This window comes from Scardinius erythrophthalmus (assembly GCF_964197995.2).
Source record: "Scardinius erythrophthalmus genome assembly, chromosome: 21".
NCBI lineage: Eukaryota > Metazoa > Chordata > Actinopteri > Cypriniformes > Leuciscidae > Scardinius > Scardinius erythrophthalmus.
This window is the reverse complement of record NC_138241.1, coordinates 30,865,259-30,886,914: the sequence shown is the minus strand read 5'-3', so window position 1 is coordinate 30,886,914 and position 21,656 is coordinate 30,865,259. Positions and strand designations below refer to the sequence as shown.

General features: G+C 37.1%; 1 protein-coding gene across 1 annotated transcript in view; it reads right to left on the bottom strand.

Annotated features, from left to right (window-relative positions):
* gbf1 (golgi brefeldin A resistant guanine nucleotide exchange factor 1) overlaps positions 1-21,656 on the bottom strand; it is a gene marked incomplete at its 5' end in the record, with an annotated part of 80,007 nt that overhangs the window by 53,723 nt on the left and 4,628 nt on the right. Inside the window, one exon of the mRNA XM_081351624.1 lies at positions 21,430-21,496. Coding sequence (XP_081207750.1) covers positions 21,430-21,496 — 67 coding nt within the window. The remainder of the gene's footprint in view (positions 1-21,429; positions 21,497-21,656) is intronic.

Below are 21,656 nucleotides of genomic sequence, written 5' to 3'. Positions count from 1 at the left end.
GCTCTCCCAGTCGCAAGCGAACTCTGGCAGTCAACTTGCTTTGCAAAATCACTAAATTATTATTCGTTATTGACCAACACATAGTAAAAGTAATAAATACAGATTTTAAAAAAAGCCTTAATTTGATACAAATTCTACAGCAGACAAGGTTTCCACATTTTTTCAAAAACATTTTATATGACATTTGTCTAAAAAAAAATGCATTTGAAAAAGTTTGCTACCAGAACACACTCTTTAAAAGGTATCAGAATCCACATGCCAACAATGCTCTGAAGATTTCAGACTAAACTTGACACAATGTTGCTTACATTACAGGCTTTGCTAGGCTTAGTTTATAAGTGCATAATTGAGACCCCCATTCCCTTTCACACTTGTCAACTAGACCAGCTTTTTTAGCCAGTCCCGAGATAAAGGGATGACATTGATATGGATTTATTAACCAACAATACAACGACTCCATACAGAATATTTCATAGTTTTTATTTGTTCTTTAGATGAACAATGTAAAAGAGGACTGTAAATAATTACACCATACTTTAACTCATCAAATCCTTGCATTTATCATGTGTTGTTTAGTTTCTTTTGAGCCTTGTGACAGAACACTTTCCCATATATCGAGTTTTTGCAGTCTGTTGCATCTCCATCTCAGCCCGTTCGTTCTGCACACGCAAGGCTGCGCCTATCCAATCCGACTGGCATCACTGCCATGGAATGCTGAAGTCCACATTTTTCCCATTCAGCAAGGAAAAACGGCCTTTCAAAACCAATCAGCTAGAAATGTTGCTTTGTTTTTATTTTCAACTGAACTTCCTGGAACCTATTATGAAGCTGTCAGGGATGTATATTTAGCTATGGCAACAGTGGGCCTCCTCGCCCACTTGCGCCAATGGTCATGTCACCTCTGATAAACAGAAAAACAATTGGCTATCCCCCTTTGTCACCTTAAAAGAAAATGGCCGAAAACGTGCTGGGGAAGAGATGGCCAATCATAGGCAGAAGAAATGGAGATCTGACAAATACTATGGGACTTTTACCATCGGTTCCTCATGATTCTTCACTGACATAAGATAAACTACTCAAGATTAATCTAACAGTTTGCCCTAACTGAGGGTATTTTGGTCTGGACTAAAATGAAAAATTAAACATTTAGTCCTGGTTCGCTTAGCGTTCACATTGTCATTTTTAAGACAGAACCTAAAGATACAACCAAAAAACAACAACAAGGATTTACGGCATATATTTTGTGACGGAACCACCAGAGTACGATTGGAAACAGACCACCTTTTCAGGGGTCTTGGTTCGCTTGCATCAGAGTTTGTTTTAATTAACCAAACTTGCCAAATGTAAACACACCCTAAATGACAATTAAGAGATTCATGCCAAAATGTCAGCGAGTACATAAAAAGATTCTACAGGATGACAGAACCTTAAAGATTGAGTAGTCTGGGCCGTTTTCTACACCGTTCAGTGCACAAATACCCCCAACCCTGCAAAAAGAAGGGTGGTGTTTATTGGCTTGCTATATTGAGAGCAGACCCATATATCTGTGCTGCTGAGTTTGATGGAATCTGTGCATTGAGCCCAGGATTAGCCCAACCTAAACTTGACTAAACAGTAACAAGGCAGCCGACTGGTTCACAAGTTCAGTCCACTGTTCCCTCCCCCCATCACCCCTGAGCCCACTTTAAAGAAAAAAGAAAAAGACAGCGGTGCATGTTCCCAGGTCATAAATTCAGGGTCAAGATTTCATCACTCATAACCACTGCCAGCACTGCCAGTTTAGCAGGAATTTTTACAGTTTAAAACCAACACAGGCTTATGTGCATAACTGGGATGGCTAAAGACTGACCTGCACATACCGGAGCAGCTCAACGGGGGGTGGGGGGGGGTGGGGGGTGAGACGTGAGAGAACAGTCATGTCAGTCAAAACACCACCACCAATTGTTACCGAGACGGACTGGTGCTAAACATACTATGAAGCATTTTCACGTGTGCGTTTGAGATGCGGCTTTCCTAAGTGATTTCAAGGAGTAGGCTATATTGGATCGTTCTAAATTCACTGGGAGCAGATCCATGACCCTACCAGTTGAGCTGGTTAGGTTTAATCTCTAAACTGTAAATTTATACTTTTAACACATTCAATTCATAAAAGACGATAAATACAAAATGAAAGCAAAACGTTTTAAGCTACACAAATTCTGAGTATCAGCTGACACCAATCTGATACCAGTGCTGTTTGATCATTGTAGAAAATACTGATGATCATTCTTTTGTGTGTACATTATGGCCTAGAGCACAATTCACTAAATACACATTTCTTTATTACAGAGAAAAACAAATTAATAAAAGTAAATTATTATAATCTATAACAAAAATATCATAAACTATAAAATTACTAATATATTATAGGTGAGTGGATAATTTAGTCTTTTTCAAACTATCATAATACGAAAGGTTCCAATACAGAGCAACACAAATTGCTCATGCACATCCCTGGTACAGAACGAGCAGCTTTAAAGCAACATGTCGTCAGAGCATTGAAAACTTCATGGCACAAAAAGAGATATTGTGCACACAACTCCTAGTGTATTACATCTATCCAACAGTTTTTTTTTTTAAACCTTTTTTCTTCACAGTTTTAAATTCCAGTTACTATGTTTGTTATCCCAATTCATAGTCCTCTCTACTCCAAAGTTGTGATCTAACAGACACCCAAAGTAGGCTACATCTTTTAGAAACAGCAATAACTTCGAGCAAGATAAAGTATTTTATAGACATTTATCTGTAGACTTTTATCTACAGATTAAGAGTAATAATGGAAATATTGAATGATTTTGGAGGACGTTTTACCGTGCTGACTGTCATGACAGAACGTGACACGCTGTTTAAATGCTGAATGGAGAATGACTGACAGCCACCAGAGAGGGAAGAGTTTCTGTGAAATTTGATTTAACAATGTCAATATTTGTCTGTCCCTCACATTAAGCAATTGAATAGCTTCAGCAAACTTTTATGGTGCTTTATATACATAGATTGATATCCATCCATGCATCTAAAATCTATATATGTGGTATTGTATATAATAAATATTATACATCACTCATCCCTATTTGCAGCATTATGTCCAGATCTTCAAATACTGTTAAGTCTTTGTCTAAGAGTAGAAGGCTAAATTGCAAAGCCTGGATAGCACCATGCAAGGCAGTAAAAGAAGCATGAGCACGTGGGGAGGGCCGTTGGCATGCCAGTGTACCAGCAGGTCTATTTTGCTTCCAGAGCAGTCAACACCTCCTTGTTGTCCTGGGTTGTTAGCATGTCCCCGGGTCAGCTGTGGGAGCTCTGCCCGAGCCACAGTCTCCTGTCCCTGTCAGCATGACGGCTTTTGTCAAAATTTGTAATCAGCCGGCGCTGATCTGATTCTATTTAAGAAGGGCTCGTCAACAGGTTTAGAAGAATGGCCGCACATGTCACCTCTCTCGATTGAATATTTATGCAGCCACCCCCACAAACGAATGGCTGACAGTTGTTTAATCATCTGAGAGTGTCTGTTTCTCCCCCGACGGCGACAAGAAAGTTCTGACCCATGTCACCTTTACGACGAGCTCTGCTCTAAACTCAGCTGCTGGCCTAAAATAGGAGCTGGTTTTTAATGCCAGGCCACTTGAATGTTATTGACTTTGCCAGCGTTCTGTTCTTTGCCGACAGTGGGCAGCGGGCATAAGGCCTTTAATCGTATGGTTGAGCTTTGTCACAGCAATTCAATGAAGAGTAATTGAGAGTGATGGGCGTCACTGGACAACTTCCATGGACAGTGATTAATGAAGTGACGGTAACACACAGGCTCATCAAACACGGACTCGGAGATATTCCATACATCTGTTGTACAATATACTCATGTCTTTTTAAAGAAACTCAAGTTGAAAGTAAGAAAAACCCCATCCACTCCCCTTCAGATAAAGAGTGCGGTTATTTTCATTAGGTGAAGAGAATGAGAAGATGCTTTAAGGAATGAGTGACAGCCACAGCTTGACATAAGAGACTCAGAGGCTCAAAATTTTAGCACGGAAAGCTCCAAACGTGCGATTTATCCAAACAATTTCTGTTGTCTGAGTAGAGATCTATTTTTTCCCCATTTATTTTATCCATAAATAATTTTGATAAATAATTATATAAAGACCCCTCAGCCTTGAAACAAACCAACCAGTGCAAAGAACCACAACATTTGATTCTAAACAAACCTTTTTATAACATTTAACCTGTTAAGCTGCAACCCCACTTTTGAAAAATCACCAGAAATGACATACCCAAACTGAAACAGATACAGTTCATGAACCCTTTGTACTAAAAGCACAAGTATGATCTCATTTGAAAGCTGACACCTGGCAGTTTATTGTAAATGTAGAATTAATTATTGTCATAATGATAAAAATTGTTATAAATAGCTTCAAAGTTTTGTAAAGTTATTAGAAATTAATTTTAATGAAACATCCTCATGAAAATAAAATTGAAGTTGGCCCTGGAGCAATCTAGAAATGCACTACAGCTAAAGCCACATGTCTAAACATTTTATGTTTAAAATCTGAAGATAATAAGTCCAAAACTCTATATTTAGTGAAATGTTTTTCAAGACCATGTCAGTTGACTTTATTTTGATTTGAGGCTAAAATGCTGCTGATGTTTAGTCATCTTTTAAGTCATCCATTCAGTCTTATTGTCTCTATTGTTTTGTGGTGCAAACGAGCCCCATTCAGTCTCAGTCTCCCCCTGCACACATTCACACTTCTCCAGCCTGGTTATGGCTCTAAATATGCATTTCTTTTGTTTGCATTATAGTTACTAACGACTGGCTATTCACATGCTATTCATTGGGTTTCAATCCCTAAATTCTTTTCTCAAAGTTCACCTCACATTTTAAATAAAGAATAAAGAACATTCTTGAATAAAGAAACTTTCAGTAAGCATTCAAAAAAACATAAAAGTATAACTTCTAGGTTGCAGGTGCACCTAGGGAGCTAGCATGTTAGCTTAGCACACCATTAATACATGACAATTTATGAGATTAAAACCATGTTTGTGCTCCAAACTTACTTTAAAACTTAAGTGGAGTATTTTAAATAATCTTCTGTAATCTAATTTGGCTTCAGATAAAAAAATCAGACAGAAAATATACTATTGTATACTGTTCTGCACAATGATAGTCTATATAGATTAGCATTACATTATAAATATAATCTATTATTATGAAAATACCTGACATGGCTTGGAAAACACAGGTAACTCAAATATCATTGCAATCATGTTTATTATCTTCAAAACATCTGTATCTGCATTTTACAGCGCGAACTCTGTAGCTTTGTGTGTACCAGTGACGTCCTGAAATGTCACATGATCATGGCTCTTCTTCATGTTCTATATATGGACAATTATTGTGCATATAGCGCCCTCAGGCTATTGGTATGAATTGAAAACACAGTATCAGAGTATGCAAGCGCTCATAATGATTACATCGACGCATTTGGGTATAAATTCAATAAATATTATTCCTGTCTATAGAAATATGATGTGAATCTATGAGAATATATCAATATTTCTCCAAATCTGCACATTTTTGAGCTAAAGCCCTGAGGGACGTTGTTTTGTGTAACGCTGTCATGACGACGGCACGGGAGTTTTTTTATGAATGAAAGCGGCTGACGCGCATAATTCATATTAAAGGTATCGACTCATTTTTTCATTTCATAACTCCTGACACAAATTAAGAAATAACTGTCGCTATAAGTTTCTCAGAATACAATAGTGGTCAAATACTGAAACTTGAGTCTTATATCTTTTTAATGATGTATAGTTTGTCGAAGTATAACATTAAATCTGATAGTAACTTTGAGCTATATATAAAAAAAACCGCTTCAGTGCGCCGACGCACTGGTGCAGCTTAACAGGTTAACTATAGAAAAATATTGAAATATAATAACGGTAAATGTTTTAAATAACTTTCCAAAGACCCCCTCCAGTGCCTTCATGAACCCCACAGGCCCTAAATGAGTTTGTATGAGTACGAAATATAGGACTCGCTCTTGAACCCGTCCTGGTTGACATGGTGATAACCACAGCATAACCATGTTTTGGTGTCTCATGTCTGTAAATGAGAAACATTGATACCATTTGGGTGTGAGCTATTTTTAATGAGAGAAATATTAGCAACCGGAGACATTAATTTTAGTAAACCAATGTCAACATGTTTACATTTGTTAAGCTGCTCCTCTCTAGATTACTGGTTATTAACTTTTTTCACAAGAGTCCACACACTGTTAGCAACAATATTCTAAAGTCTTATTGCTTTGCCATTTTTTAATGATTTACAGAATAACAATTTACAGGATAAAGGATTAGGGTTAAGAAAGTTACAATTTCTACTGGATAAAACAATTATAAAAAATAATGGTCCCACTTTATATTAAGTGGCTTTAAGTACTATGTACTTACATGTACTTACATTGAAATTAATAATTTGATACAATGTACCTATTGTGTAACTACATGTTTTTACATTGTACTTACATTTTAAAAATTCCTGCATGTAATTACAGCTGTAATTAATTTATGTAATTACATTTGTAATTACACAGTTGACCCTTCCCTTACACCTTAAACCTACCCAGTCCACCACACCTGTCCTTAACCTTACCCGTATCACACCTCAATAGCAGCAAAAGTGTTTTACAATACAACATGAACACAATAAGTACATTGTACTTATTTTTTGATGTAAGTACATAGTACTTAACGCCACTTAATATAAAGTGGGACCAAAATAATAAAAAAAGTTATACTATTTTATTAATTTACATGTTTTTTTTACAAACTTTGTTTGATGGGGCGAGTTACAATAAGAAATATCTTGATTTTTAATGTTGTTAATGCTTGTTTTGTCTTATTTTAAGTCACCTTGAGGGCCCTTTGGATGTTTGCTGAGGCCCTCAAGTGGACCCCGGTGTCCTGCTTAAGAACCACTGCTCTATGCCATAATGTACAGATTACAGCTAGACTAATGGGCGGTGAGAGCAAATAGAAGAATTGTATCAAAATCTGTGAATGAGTTGCATGTTCTGTTCAGTTATGTACACACTAAATGTACTGTATTTAATATTTACACAGTTGTCACAATTGTATAATGCGATTGTCACTTCTAAATATCCAAACCAGTACTGTTACAGAATGGGATTACCAACTCAATAGATGAGTGACAGCCACATTTAGCTGCAGTGTGTATGTGGGCATTGGGTGTTTGATCGGTCCTGAATAATACACATGATTTTCCTGTATCCTCTGCACGCACTTAATCTCTATCCAAATATAGCTTTGGCTTCATGATACAATACTTCAATGCTATGCAATTCTTCAAGAAATGATGTTGAATATCATAAAGGAGTAAGAATAAAACAGGGATTCACTCAATTGTGTTTCAAATAAACTGAGTACTATAGGCCACATGAAATAATGAATAGTGAAATAAATAAAAATTAATATGAAAGGCCTAGATAAAGTGCAGAAAATAACTGACACAAAATCAACATTCACTATGAAATCTTATCTGCCCATAAAACTATGGCTTTTGCGTGTATGCTGTATATGTGACATTGAGGGACTGTTTGTCCTGGCATTGACAAGGCAAGAGTGGTTTGAATTTTATTTGCCAATAAGCCTGTCAATCTGTGTGTGTGTGTGTGTGTGTGTGTGTGTGTGTGTGTGTGTGTGTGTGTGTGTGGCAAGGAGCGAAACAAGACAGTTGGACTTGAATGCACACACACATACACACACCGATGCCTATTTAATTAGAAATGTGTATTAGAATGTTCGTGGTCACAGGGTCCTTATGGGGCATGAAATAACAAGCAGCTGTGTTCAGGGTGTGTGCGTGTGTGTGGAGAGGTTTATTAGCTCAGTCCATAAAGGCAGTCTGGGATTCGCACAGGGACGCCCTAGGCTTAAGATCTGAACGCCACACAAGCAAGGCGCTGCCTCTGAAATACTAATATTGGCCCTTATTTCTGCAAACCCCCCATCCCAGACCATTCCCCCTCTACCAGGGCTTAGTCTACTGCTGGTCTGCTGTGCGCTTTGATTTCTCCAGCCTAACAGACTTGAAAAAAAGAGAACTCTCTCAACATCATAAGACACTCCATTGTCATTAAAATCCGAGCAACCTCTACTCTTGCTCTAATGTTACAAACCTCAATGAAATCGGACAGTGGTAATCGTGCACCTTTCCTCTTTCGGCATTACAGACAATTTTGGCTAGCTTTACGTTGACCAGGTGCAAGAATCCAGAAAGCACAATACCTGATATACTTTTTACACCTATCAAAGGGTAATAGCTTCGGTCAGAACCAGAGAGGCTTTCTATTCATTTAGCCAGGCCTACATATGAGCCCGATTTAGTGAGATTCAGTGTGACCGACACCTATAGTTATGCCTCCTGCATGTAACTTGCATCTTTTTCTAGCCTCAGGTATTGATGGGTAAACTCACTGAAAGCAGACAACAAAGTGCTGCTGATATGACCAAATTAGTTCACCATTTCTTTTAAAAAAGATGCTACTGGTAACAAAGAGCCAGAGTCAGCAATAAATATGATTAACTGTTCAGGGATTTTTTTTCCTTTGATAATGAGGTGAAATAAAAAATGGGGTTACAGCTTGGTGCTCAAGTAACATTTCTTATTATTATCAAAGTTGAAAACAGTTGTGCAGCTTAATATTCTTGTGAAATCTTTTTCAGTAAATCTTTGTTGAATTTAAAGATCAAATGGAACTTAAATCATCATTTATTTTAAATAATATAATCTCGATGTAAAAGTCTTTACTGTCACTTACGATCAATTGAATGTGTCGTTGCAGAATAATACAAAAAAATTAATGAAGTAATTTCTCACTGACCCAAAACTTTTAAACAGTACTATGACGCAGTATCCATTTAAATACCTTTATTTTATTTACATTACTTATTTATTTATTTCTTGCATTACAATAAAGCGAATAGAACAGCCATTCTTTAATAATTATGAATATTGTTAAGAGATAACTGAAAAATGCTAGGACAGAGATTTGAAATGGTAGATTTTCTAGATTTCAATAATTTCTAGATGAATATAAGATGAATGAGCTTGCCCTCTTAATTTGTTTAGATCAGCCATCTAATTTTAGACTTGACTCAAAAGACAAACAATAAAAAAAACAGACAAAAACAACAAACAAATGGTTTAATTCTCTTAGTCTTAACTTGGCACCTTACTGGTTTACTAGGATTCAAGAGGATACAAAAGCATTTCTGATGAACATTCTCCGTTATGACAAACAAGCTTTCTCCAAAATGATTGATCAGATGTGAAACCACACTGGCAGGAGACACCAGCAATACATCTGATAAAAACAACCCATAAAAAAAACACAATTGAGCCACCCAGCCTTTGCTAAATTTGACCCGGCCTCCTGTTGGTTAAACATAGCAACAGTACGATTTGCACATCAAAAACTAGCACATGGCACTTGCAGAAACTGCAGATACCTGGTCATTTTGTAAGTCCTGGAAATGCAGACTGTCCCGTCAACATGTCACCACACAAATTGTTGCGGGACGAAGGCAGAGGTGTTGAAACGGCCCAAAACCCACCTTAATACCCCTCAGTTTGAGAATGTCTTCGGCTCTCAATGTGGAGTTATTAGGGGCCAGTGCCCTCTCCTTCAGCGGTAACAGAGTGAGCAGGCGTCTAGCACAAGTCCCTCAACCCTGGACCAATTACCACCTCATAAGAATATGCTTAACAGAACATTAAAGAACAATCCAAAACAGCCGCACAAAACACTCAATATCCTTCTGCCAATTACAGATGACATCTCACATTAGGAAGGTACAACAGACTGAACTGCAACCTGTGAGTAAAACTGCATTCTAGTAATGAGAATCACCACTGACGGTAATGAGAATAAAAATCGTAATGGTCGTAAAAGGGCCGTCATTTTCTGTGAGCAAAATGTTGTCTTTCATTTCACTGAAGAAAACTCCCTATCATGCCTCAAAGCCAGTTTGAAGGACATTTTATGCTGCATACAAACAGTGCTTTCAAATCAGCAGAACGCCTGTTTGCATGAGAGTAATATTAATTCAGAAGGCAGAAAGTAATTAAGCAGTCTTGTTTGCTAATCATCATCTGCTGTGCTGATGAGGGATTACTGCAGACCTCACAACAAAAGCTGCCAGTGTAACTTGAGTCAATTTGCATGTCTTCGCCACTCTCTACAGAAGGAGCTTGACTATTTTGAGAGGCTTGAGTACAAATCAATTTTTCTTCGGTGCCATGTAGAACAACAGTATGTTTAGGTGACGACAGGATCTATCGATGAAGCAGGAAATTAGACAAATGGGCAGACCAAAATGGTTTTGTTGATAAAATGCTACATTTAACAAATTAAATCACTATGATCCTCCAGAGTGGACAGTGTCTTTGCAAATAAAAAGTAGTTGCATGAATCCCATGTAAATACTTTGATTACATGATCACATCGTTGTTCTTTTTTTGTCTATTGCTCCAGGTATATGTGCTCCAAATACAGCACCATTCAAAAGTTTTGGGTCAGTATTAACGATTTTACATTTTATGTAAGTCTCTTATAGTGTTCCAATCAGAAACAATGCAATATTGTGACATGCAATAAATAGTATTTAATCAAAGTTAATCAGAGTTTTTGTCCAGCCACGACGGCGATATGCGACGAGCGACAGCGGATTCTATTTTAGAAACAAAATACAAATATGACAGTGATAATCTCAGGTACTGATTATTTGCTTTATTTAAATGTAAAATAATTTAACATGAGTTTGAATATCATTTTTGCGTGACCTTTATAGCCATACGGGAATCAACAATGATAATTCACCTCAGATCATGAAAATAAAGGAAACAAAAACATTCAGAACTGTGAACTCAATGTGAACAACCAAGTGTATGCATGTTTCAGTCATGTATTTTAAAATGTTAATATTAAAATGGTGCAACATTTATGACCTTTATTCTGTGGTTATATTGGGTGCAGTGGGCTTGCAGAGAGCTCCACCCACACGTTTTTTCTGATTGGCTGTGTTATTTGATTGATTGTGTTGCGTTTCGTAGTTGCATCTGGTGTGGACAGACAAACTGCCTGTTGCTGGAATCTTATCACAATGCGTCTGGTTAGGACACAGTGTTGTGCTCATCAAGGTGCATTTATATAATCAAAAAATACAATAAACACTGTACTACTGTGAAACATTATTAGAATAACTGTTTTCTATTTTAAAGGTCCCGTTCTTCGTGATCCCATGTTTCAAACTTTAGTTAGTGTGTAATGTTGTTGTTAGAGTATAAATAATATCTGTAAAATTATAAAGCTCAAAGTTCAATGCCAAGCGAGATATTTTATTTAACAGAAGTTGACTACATCGAACGGCTGGATTGGACTACACCCCTCTACTTCCTTCTTTAATGACGTCATTAAAACCGTGTTTTGACTAACCTCCGCCCACAGGAATACAGGCGTATTGATGGCGAAATGTCAACAGACGTGGTTGATGTTTATCTATAGTCGGATACCGCAAAAGTTTAATTCGAAGTTGTTAGTTTGCTCTGTCCATTTCACCACGGACTGTTTTTCTAACCTGGGATAATGTTAAGCAGGCTTCTCTCAGCGTTTCATACTGACGAAGGGGACAATTTCAACTATATTCCAGCAGGCGGTAAGTAGCGATCAACTTCACATCGTTTCTCTTCGTAGGATGAAAATAATCTTACTTAAACTGTGATTAATATACAGAAAGCGATCAAAGAACAATCCCTTTCCAATCGCCCAAGCTGTCAATCACACAGCGCGAGTTTATCTGGACACTTGCCAAAACTCGTTATGAAATCAATGACGCTGTTACACTGCACAACGAATCTCTTACTGTATTTATATACCTCATGTTTGCATTGGTGAAATCATTAGTGAGTGCAGAAACTGCGTTGCAATGATAAGATCTTTTTTCACACGATCAACAGACTGTCATCCGCTCAATGCTCATCACTGCAACCTTTTATGTGATGGGAATAGATCTAAATACTTAAACTTCTCACGATTCGTTAATCCCGATAGCTGTAATAGTAAAAACGTATAATAGTAAAAGTTTTCCAGATAGTTCCACATGTAATGCCAGACATTTCATATGCAAGCATGTCAGCCAGTCACAGCAGAGGGCGTTTACATTGAAGTCTCTCAGCAGACACGCCCCTTCAAACAGAGCGTTCAAATCAGGGGATGAAATAAGGCTAGGAAATATGCCTTTTATTTCTAAATTATAACAATTTTTTGATCTAAAAAACATACTAACATTATAAGGGCACCCCAGGAAACATTATAAAATAATAAAATAATCCATGGAATGGGACCTTTAATATATTTTACAAATGTAATTTATTCCTGTGATGGCAAAGCTGAATTTTCAATATGGAAGACTGATATTAAAATTCTAGCTGATAATAAGATAATTATTTAAAGTTATGGCCTGATAAGCAAGTACACAGTTTTACAGTGTAAAAAATGGATATTCATTTGTTAAAGATTACATTTAAAAGTGTCTAAATTAGTTTTCTAAATTAGTGTTCTAAATCTAAATTAGTGTTTTTAAAGATTAAGTGAAAGTTAATAACAAAAATTATTTGAGCATGCATAATTAAATATACATTTTAATCAATTCTGGAAACTGCAAAAAAATAAAAACAATAACAATGAATGAATGAGTGAATAAATACATAAATAAATAAATGTCTTACACTGGCTGATAAGGTACGGTACTGATTGAGGTACTGACACATACTGTGCATAAAATTTATATTGTATAACAAAACCTCCCAATCATAGATTTTAACCTAAAACACACTGTAAGGAAGCTAGAAAAAGACAGAGGCAGAGTTATTTAATTTAATTTCTCTGGCCCCTATAATCGTTTTAACCTTTCTACTCACACACCTTTTAAAGTTTCATCTTTAAAGCACGAGTTGGTGGGGTTAGATGTTTAGGATGGGGGTGTGAAGCTGCATGGAGTCAGCCATCTTGTTGTGCTCCATCTTCTTGTCCTCTGTTCCTGTCAACATCACCGCCCCACCAACGACACCTCCAACTCCTCCATGCACACATACCCCTGCCCCATAAGCCTTTCATAGCACAGCGCATGATTAATAGTTGTGAGCTGGGCCCCTCCGTGCACTCAGCACATTGTTGAGAGGCTCTGAAACAGGACAACAGTTGCATCCCCACCTAACACCAGGCCTAAGCCCTGACTGTCAGTCCTCGGTTAGAGCACTGTTAACTGGCCAGATTTACAGCTACTAACCAGTGCTCGGTTGCTGCTTGGCAAAGAGGAGACAAGCATCCATCATCACAACTTATGGAGCGTTTTATTACAGCGGGACAGAGGCCATGATGAGCGAGCTGCCACCCCGAGTGACACCAGTACAATGCTGTGGGTGTTAAACTTACCACAGGGACGGATGACTTGCATATGAAGCATGTACTGTGGATTTACAGAGCTAAAGTAACACTTCAACACACCTTCGGAAAAGCATCTGCGCGACTTCAAGCAATGCATTTTATTATTCAAGCCCAAGTGCTTTAGCTACAGAAAAGTCTATTCTACGCAATCGACATTTAATGCAAAGCACATGCAATAAAATGAAATTGGGGGGGGGGGGGGGGGGTAATGTGTTACAACCAAAATATATTTTTTCCTGGTGTTTATTTCGGGCTTCTAGATAACATTACTGAATCAAAAGTGACATCAGTCGCCAGTAGTCACCAAATTGCAAAATTAACACTTTGTTTTCAGACAAGTTACATGAACATAACATTACTTCCCCCGTCTCACATTGGGCCACATTAGTGAAACATGAGTGAAATAAATTTGTGTAACACAGTTGCAAAGCTGTTCTGACATAGTTTTTGGGAGTCATAGTTCATAGTTTTGTTTGCATTCTCAAAATGTTAGTTGGTGTGTAAAAAAATGTTTTACACCTTCTCCCAACATACATAAATGGTGTGTAAATCATCCAAAAGTTTATTTTTATTTTTTTTAGGCAAACAGATGACACTGCATTTTGATAATGCTATTTACCATATTAATAATACAATTAATTAGTTAACCAATTAGTTAAGTGTGAAAATAAAGTTATATTAGTACCAGTAGTATTTGTCTGGAAGCTAAACACATTAAATAATTTGTTAGGCATATGGCTAAGGAGTCTCTTTTGCATTTATGCAATATGGAGCCAAACCTGAGAAAAGAGTCCAGAAGATCCCACCGCATTCCTGCACACGTAATTCATGGGCGGGGATTATGCAAATTGTGAATGAGCATGCATAAGCACCCTTTTTACGAATAATTGGAATATATTAACATACGTGTGTAATAATCAAATCTAAGGTTTATTAAAGGAACACTCCACCGTTTTTTTAAATAGGGCTTATTCACTTTCTTTCCTACATTTAGATAGGTGGGCAAATGCATTTTTGTCTCAGTGCATGCATTGTTTTAGTTTGACAGGGTCGGCACTAGCTAAGCTTAGCATAATGAATGGAATCCTTTGTTGCCAGCTAGCATGTCCTGAGTAAAAGTGATATAAAAAATTTAAAAAAAACACCGAATTACTTCTTGTGGCCTGCGTATTCACAACAAGTACAAATAGTGATGCAGATTAACACTGCACAACAGATTAACACAAATATCTGCATAGGAAATCGCCTAGTGTTAATCTGCATCGCTATTTGTACTTGTTGTGAATACGCAGGCCACAAGAAGTAATAAGTTTTTTTTTTTTTTTTTTATATATCACTTTTACTCAGGACATGCTAGCTGGCAACAAAGGATTCCATTCATTATGCTAAGATAAGCTAGTGCCGACGCTGTCAAACTAAAACAATGCATGCACTGAGACAAAAATGCATTTGCCCACCTATCTAAATGTAGGAAAGAAGGTGAATAAGCCCTATTTCAAAAAACGGTGGAGTGTTCCTTTAAGCATTTGTGAATGTGTAAGAATTCATGGGATGGTCCATGTTAGATGCAAATTACTCAGAATTTGCTCATATTTACGAAAGTTTCATGAATAAGGCCTACTGGTCAGATGCAAAGTCATACCATTGCTTAAGGCAATGATCAAGATGATGAAACAGTGTTAGCAATGTTAACACAATGTAAGCACTTTTTGCGGAAATTAACCCCAAGGTTTCTCAATCTATCATAAAGTGGATAATCAAAAAAAAAAAAAAAAAATACTCATGACTTGTCAACAAATCAAAGAAATTAGCAATGTGCGGTATCAGTTACAAGGTCGAAACATAACCAAGTATTATTTTCTTATCCCTCATTAAGACGAGAAAGGGCAAAGAGGATCCAGGGAGAGTTGAGAATTGTTTTGTGATGGAAACCTAGGACAGCAGATTGGGTGTAATGGAAGAAGGCCTCCCTCCTCAGGGGACAGAAGTTGTAAATTCCTTCAAGAGAATGCTCTCGCTATTCAACAGGTTAGGCTCCTATCTCATCTCTTTGACATTCACATCGGACAGTAACCCTACCTTTAAACATCCAGCTTAGCATTAAAGGTTAATGATAGTAGTTTGGACATTACGCATGTTTCACAAATTGGTGCAATGTCAACACAAGGCAAATATCAAGTCTGCTCTGGTGAACAATTACTGTCAATTTGTCAGATCCAAGACACAATGTGACAATCTGTCACATCGTTTTAACTATAGGACTGGTTGTTGGAGGACTAGTCGACTAGCCAACTATCGTGACCTATCCCTCATGCTGAATTCAGTGAGGTTGACTAGATTATCATCTTATATATATATATATTTGCGTTAATATTTATTGTTGTTTCAATTAACTAATAGCATGTTTTGTTTCATGGAATACATGGACTGCTCTAAAATGCAAGAACATGTCTTGTCTAAAATACCACTGAGAAATGTCCCACAATGGTAAGACGAGTGCAAACGTAGCATTTTACAGCTTTAATTACTTCCTTAAACTACCTGTGTCCACAACTTCACCATGAAATCAAATTTGACTATTCTTATTTTATGGAATATTACTAATATTATATAATACTATTAATATTATTTATTTATTTATTTAAATCATGTAATCTTTAATCAAAACAAACTTACCCTCCCACTTGCAGTGACATTTCTTCTCTGATGATGCGTTTACTGGTGCGAGGGCGGGGAAACCTGTCACTAACATGACATCACAGCAATAGCAAACCACAACCATCCAATGATGCAATCAATTGCCAATGGACAACACCAAGTCCCATCCCACATTTTTTTTCACAAAATAGGGGAGAAAAGACTATGGCAACTTCCATTTTAAAAATGAGACAAATATGGAGCATATAGAACAAAAGCTCAAGCAGAACATGACAATCAATTGAAAAAGCAAAGCATGGTGTAAAGAAATAAAGCGATAAAATGATTTCCTAATATCTGTCCAGTAAGTCATTACTGTTCTGTCTGTCTGTATTATTCAGTAACTTTAAACCCGACGTGACTTCCCTGCAGGAGCATTCATCACATTGATGTTGAGAACACACACACTCTACTTACTATTTGTTTGCCATCTCAGATGATGTTACCAAGGACATGAGTGGCAGACCCTCATGTTTTTTTCCCCTCTCTTCCCTTGAAGGGCAAAGGGAATTTATTTGCCATCATAAGTAAACACATTTGCATTTGTGTCGGTCTGATCAGACTTATGACTATGCTCGTTTCTGTTTGTTTGACAGATCACATTCTTGCAGATCATGTAGGTATGATATACAAGCACATATTAAATGGCAGAGAGTCCACAAGGCCTCAAAGGAGCAGGATATTCCCACGTGCCCCAGAAGAAACCCTGGTTGGGACGCCAGCACAAGCACAGCTGTTGGCCTGAGACAGCTCACACTTGACCTTGAGCTATAGTTCACGATACATGTGTGTGTTAAGACTGAAACAGAGGACACCAGCAGCAGCCAGTTGCATAAACTGCTTAGACTAGACTTCAAAACTTTTCTAAAGTCAGTTATATAAAAAGGTGGATAAAAAGAATCTGAAAAGATGACCAACAACCAATTAGCAAAGGATTAGCAAAGGGGTAATAAAATAATCAGTTCTTAAGACACATTCTTAAAGTGGCTATGTTTATCCTTTGTCAAAAAAACAGTATCACAATGCTAAAAAAATTTGCTTTTTTCTTTTAGCAAACAATAATTTCCTGCTACTGATCCAGTTCATTTTGTTTGTCCCAAATTGCTTTGCAACCTTGGGGGAAAGCTCACAACCATCCAAACAAAAATGACTTAACATGATATGAGATGTCAAGTATAGTTTCAAATATCCATTCATATGGAGACAAGAAGTAGCAAATACAGTACTCAAGCCCTGTCAAAGGCATTGCAAATTTCTTAATCAAGAAGACACAGTCAAAGGATTCCTCCACAGCCCATTGTTCAGGAGATGAAGAGATTACAGAAAGTGCCTGAAAAGAACCAGCGATCAAAGTATCACTGTAATGTTTACTACAAAACTCAGTCGACATCCAATCATCGGATGGTGTGGTCTGACCTATTAGAGGAGTTTCTTTAGAGCCTGAAAACCAAACGGGAGGAAATGCTAGGGGTAAGTGAGAGAGTTGTCAGTCAAACAAAGCTCTGGAATTGGATCTACCAGGTGGCGTCTTTAAACCTGTATTTGTATGAATAAAAATGAGAGGATTTAGTCTGTCGGCTTCCTCTACAGACTTGTCAAAAACCTGACCTTTGACGCGAAGGGGGGGGGAAGTGTTGGAGGAAGATTCAAAGCTCTAAAGGACTAAAGCTTGGGCTGACTAGTGTATAAAAAGGGAATACTATGAGAAGGTGAGACATCTTCATTCCAACGGTCATTTCCTTCCCTCCTCTTTACCTCAATGGTACGCTATTCGATGTAGAGCGGATATCAAAAACATCCCACAGAATTACCTAACCTCATACTGAATCCTAGTTCTCAATTTGATGTTAAACAGACCACGTTTCATAGCTAGAATATCTCCCTTACAAAACCAATAGATTCATAGAGCAGTTGTCCACCAAGCTACACAAGATCTAGAGCTCATTTCTCCAATACCAGTGTGTTTGTGGATTTCAAAAACGGAGTGTCTAAGTGCCATTTGTCACCCCAAGTTGTAATTCCAGAGGGATTCCGGATTAACAAGACCATCTGACTGGCTTCTGCTGCCAACAGAGGACTATTATACTTTACGTTTATTTTATAAACTGGCAAAAATGTAAATATTATGTATTAAAATGATGGTCTTGGAGGCAATTATAACTATCCATTTTCAATTAAAACTTAAAGCAAAATGCTTTCAACTCTTCTTAAAGAGAACAATCTCATTTACTCATCCTCATATCGCTATAAACCTGTATGACTTTCTTCTATGGAAAAAGGCAACCATTGTCGTCTTTTCCACAGAATAAAGTTAGTCGGATTTTTGAGTCCCTTTAACACATTTTACAACAGCTAAAATCATTCCATTTAACTTTCTCTCAAATCAAGACAGAAAATGCAAAAGTGTCTGCAGATTCGGTCTGGGCATGCTTATCAGCAACTAAGTGCGCGCAGCTCACTCCAAGAGTCTTGTGCAAATAACACCAGATGAAATAGATCATTGCTGTCACCACCTTCATGCTTGAGATTCCAAGACAAAAGACAAATCAAAAACTCAGCGATGACTTCAGTATATCAGTCAAAAAAAAAGTAGGGTACTTATGGTATCTATAACAATATGTAACCTAAATATCTGTTGAAATAGGTCAATGTCTATTTAATCTGCTACTTAAAGAATTTTGCCAACATGCAAATCGAATTTCTGTGTGTATGTGGGGGGGTTGCACGATATGCAAACTTTTTTTGTCTTGTTCAGCACATCTGACCTAAAACTGGCCTACCACAAACACTGCTTGAATCAAGTGTATTGTACATATTAGGTGAGGTAGCTTAAGTCCCAACACATGTTTCTGATGTGTTAAACTCAGGACTGGAAACTCTTTGTTTCACAAATACAAAAATGGCCTCATTCAAGACGAGAACACTTTTTTGTGGAGGGAGAGACAACACTTCCTTTCCCAGAACAATCTATCTCTCGGGTTGACAAGTCTCCCTGCTATATTTACCCAACCTAAACTGCAGATGATATACTTCCAGCTGCATTCTGCCGCCATACGGCACATGTGCCTGCCAATCAAACGGCTGGTGCAGAGGAAGGAGAATGAAACCTTTATCAAGTCAGTAAAAGTGGCTAGTAAACCTTTGGAGCTAATCCACATTTCCTTTGGCGGTATCTTTTGTTGTTGGCTAAGATAAAATGGCCACAATGTGAATGGAATTATAGGCTTTCATTAAGAAGACAGCTGGGCTATTTAAGAGATACATATATAAATTTAATTCACAGTACACTGAGCCAAAACACTGGCAACATAATATGACCAGACCCCATTCAACCCATTTTATAATTCTTGAAAAGGCATTGAGCAATATTTGTGCACTTCTTACTAAGTGCTTTCAGTTTTAGATCTATTATTAAGAGGCAATTAGTAAAACAAGGCAATCAGTGAAATAAAGGCTTGTTATTTGCTTATAGCTTTCAAGATTTTTAGTGATCAAAGGATGGGCAAAGGACTGCCACTTGTTTGATTCCTACAGAAATAACTACACTAATTCATTAATTTGCATCCTACAATACGGTTTAAAAGTTTGGGGTGAGCAAGAATTTTTTTTCTTAAAGAAATTAAGATGTGTATATTCAGCAAGGATGCGTTAAATTAACCAACAAACCAGCATACTTGAATGATTTCTGAAGGATCATGTGACACTGAAGACTGGAGTAATGATGATAAAAAATTCAGCTTTGCATCACAGGAATACATTATATTTTAAAATCTATTAAAATAGAAAACTATTCCTTTAAATTGTAGTAATATTTCACAATATTACTGTTATTACCGTATTTTTGATCAAATAAATGCAGCCTTAACAACAAATAACAAATACTAAAGTTTTAAACAGTAGTGTAACTAGGCTTGGAAAACAAGCTAACATCACCCATTTTATTCACTATGAAGTAGGTGAATGAAAGTCAACACGCAAGAGAACTAACAAGGACTTTGAGGGGAAGTTTGGTAGATTTCTGCCTGGGTCCAGACACAGCCGCTCCTGTCCATCTCAGAGCAGCAGTATTCTCCAGAGAGAGGACTCCCTGTCCAGGGCTTCAATTACAGAGGCATGACGACATGCAGACAGAGTAGAGAGCTGTTGCACATCTCATCAACTCACACCCCTCCATTAATACACAGAAATTCACTATGATTAATCAGGCTGGCATGCTTATGCAGGACTTTTAGCAACCAAAGGGAAGTCATGTTAGTCAAGATAGTTTGTACCCTCTTACCTAAAAGACAGTCTAAAGGGGTTGTTTTAATCAGTCATCACACTCATTAAAGTTACACTAATGTTACTTGAACACAAAAGCTCTTAAGATTCTAGTGTAATTCTGTAAACAAGCCATAGATGTCACTGTTGTGGACAAAAGTGAGCACTTTATAGTAAAATATTAGTGGAATTGTGGAAATTAAAAGTTATAGGTACTACCAGCTTTCAGCTTTTCGTGTCATAAGGAGATTATGACAGTTAAATAGCAGCAATTTTCATTTAAGTCTGTAAGTGTTGTAACATAACACCACAACAGAGCATCATGGTAAGAAAGAATTTTCATTTCTTTTTGAAGAGGAACAATTGCATAAAAACATAGCATAACATTTACCTTAGCTGTCCTATTCATTAAGAGGTATTTGGATAACTAAATGAACAAACACTGACATAGTTTCCACGGGACCCCAAAAATTATAAGGTGGCATAAAAGCCCAATTATAAGACATTGAGAAAGATAATATTGACTGATTTGAAAAGGCCATGCCTTTTCTCAAAGGAAATTTAGCATACACCTGGTTAAATATGCTTTCATTCTGTAGCAGGAAAGAAGCACTTTGGCGAATGATAAATGAGTCGGTTTAGTTTGATCCCGTCTGGCGGGATTCAGTCTAGTCTTAAATAAAGGAAACGAAAAAATGGTGCTGTGGTAGAATGCTTGTGTTTAAGACTTGTCAACAAAAATCTGTATTATGAGGGTTTAGAGGGAGAAGGGCATTTCAACAGCTACTGTTACAAAATTAAGAGGCTGGATAAACTGACTACTAAAGGACAGAAAACTGTCCAGACACCTTTTTCAGTAACCATCTTAGTTAATTACTCATTTACAGCAATCCGGAGTTTGATCAAGTCTAACCTTTTATGTTATTGAGGGTGTCTTTCAAGTGGCTGAAGCTGTTGAGTAGTGGGTCCTGTTCTTCATCCTGTCAAAGAATGAGAAAATCATTTTTGCATTCTAGTTGGCATATTATGATTTCACTAACAATATCATTTGATATGTTATTTATTTATGGGATGCATTATGTATGGATACCTTATCAGTTATTGACCAATATTTTTCATCGATTCGTGATATGATATTCT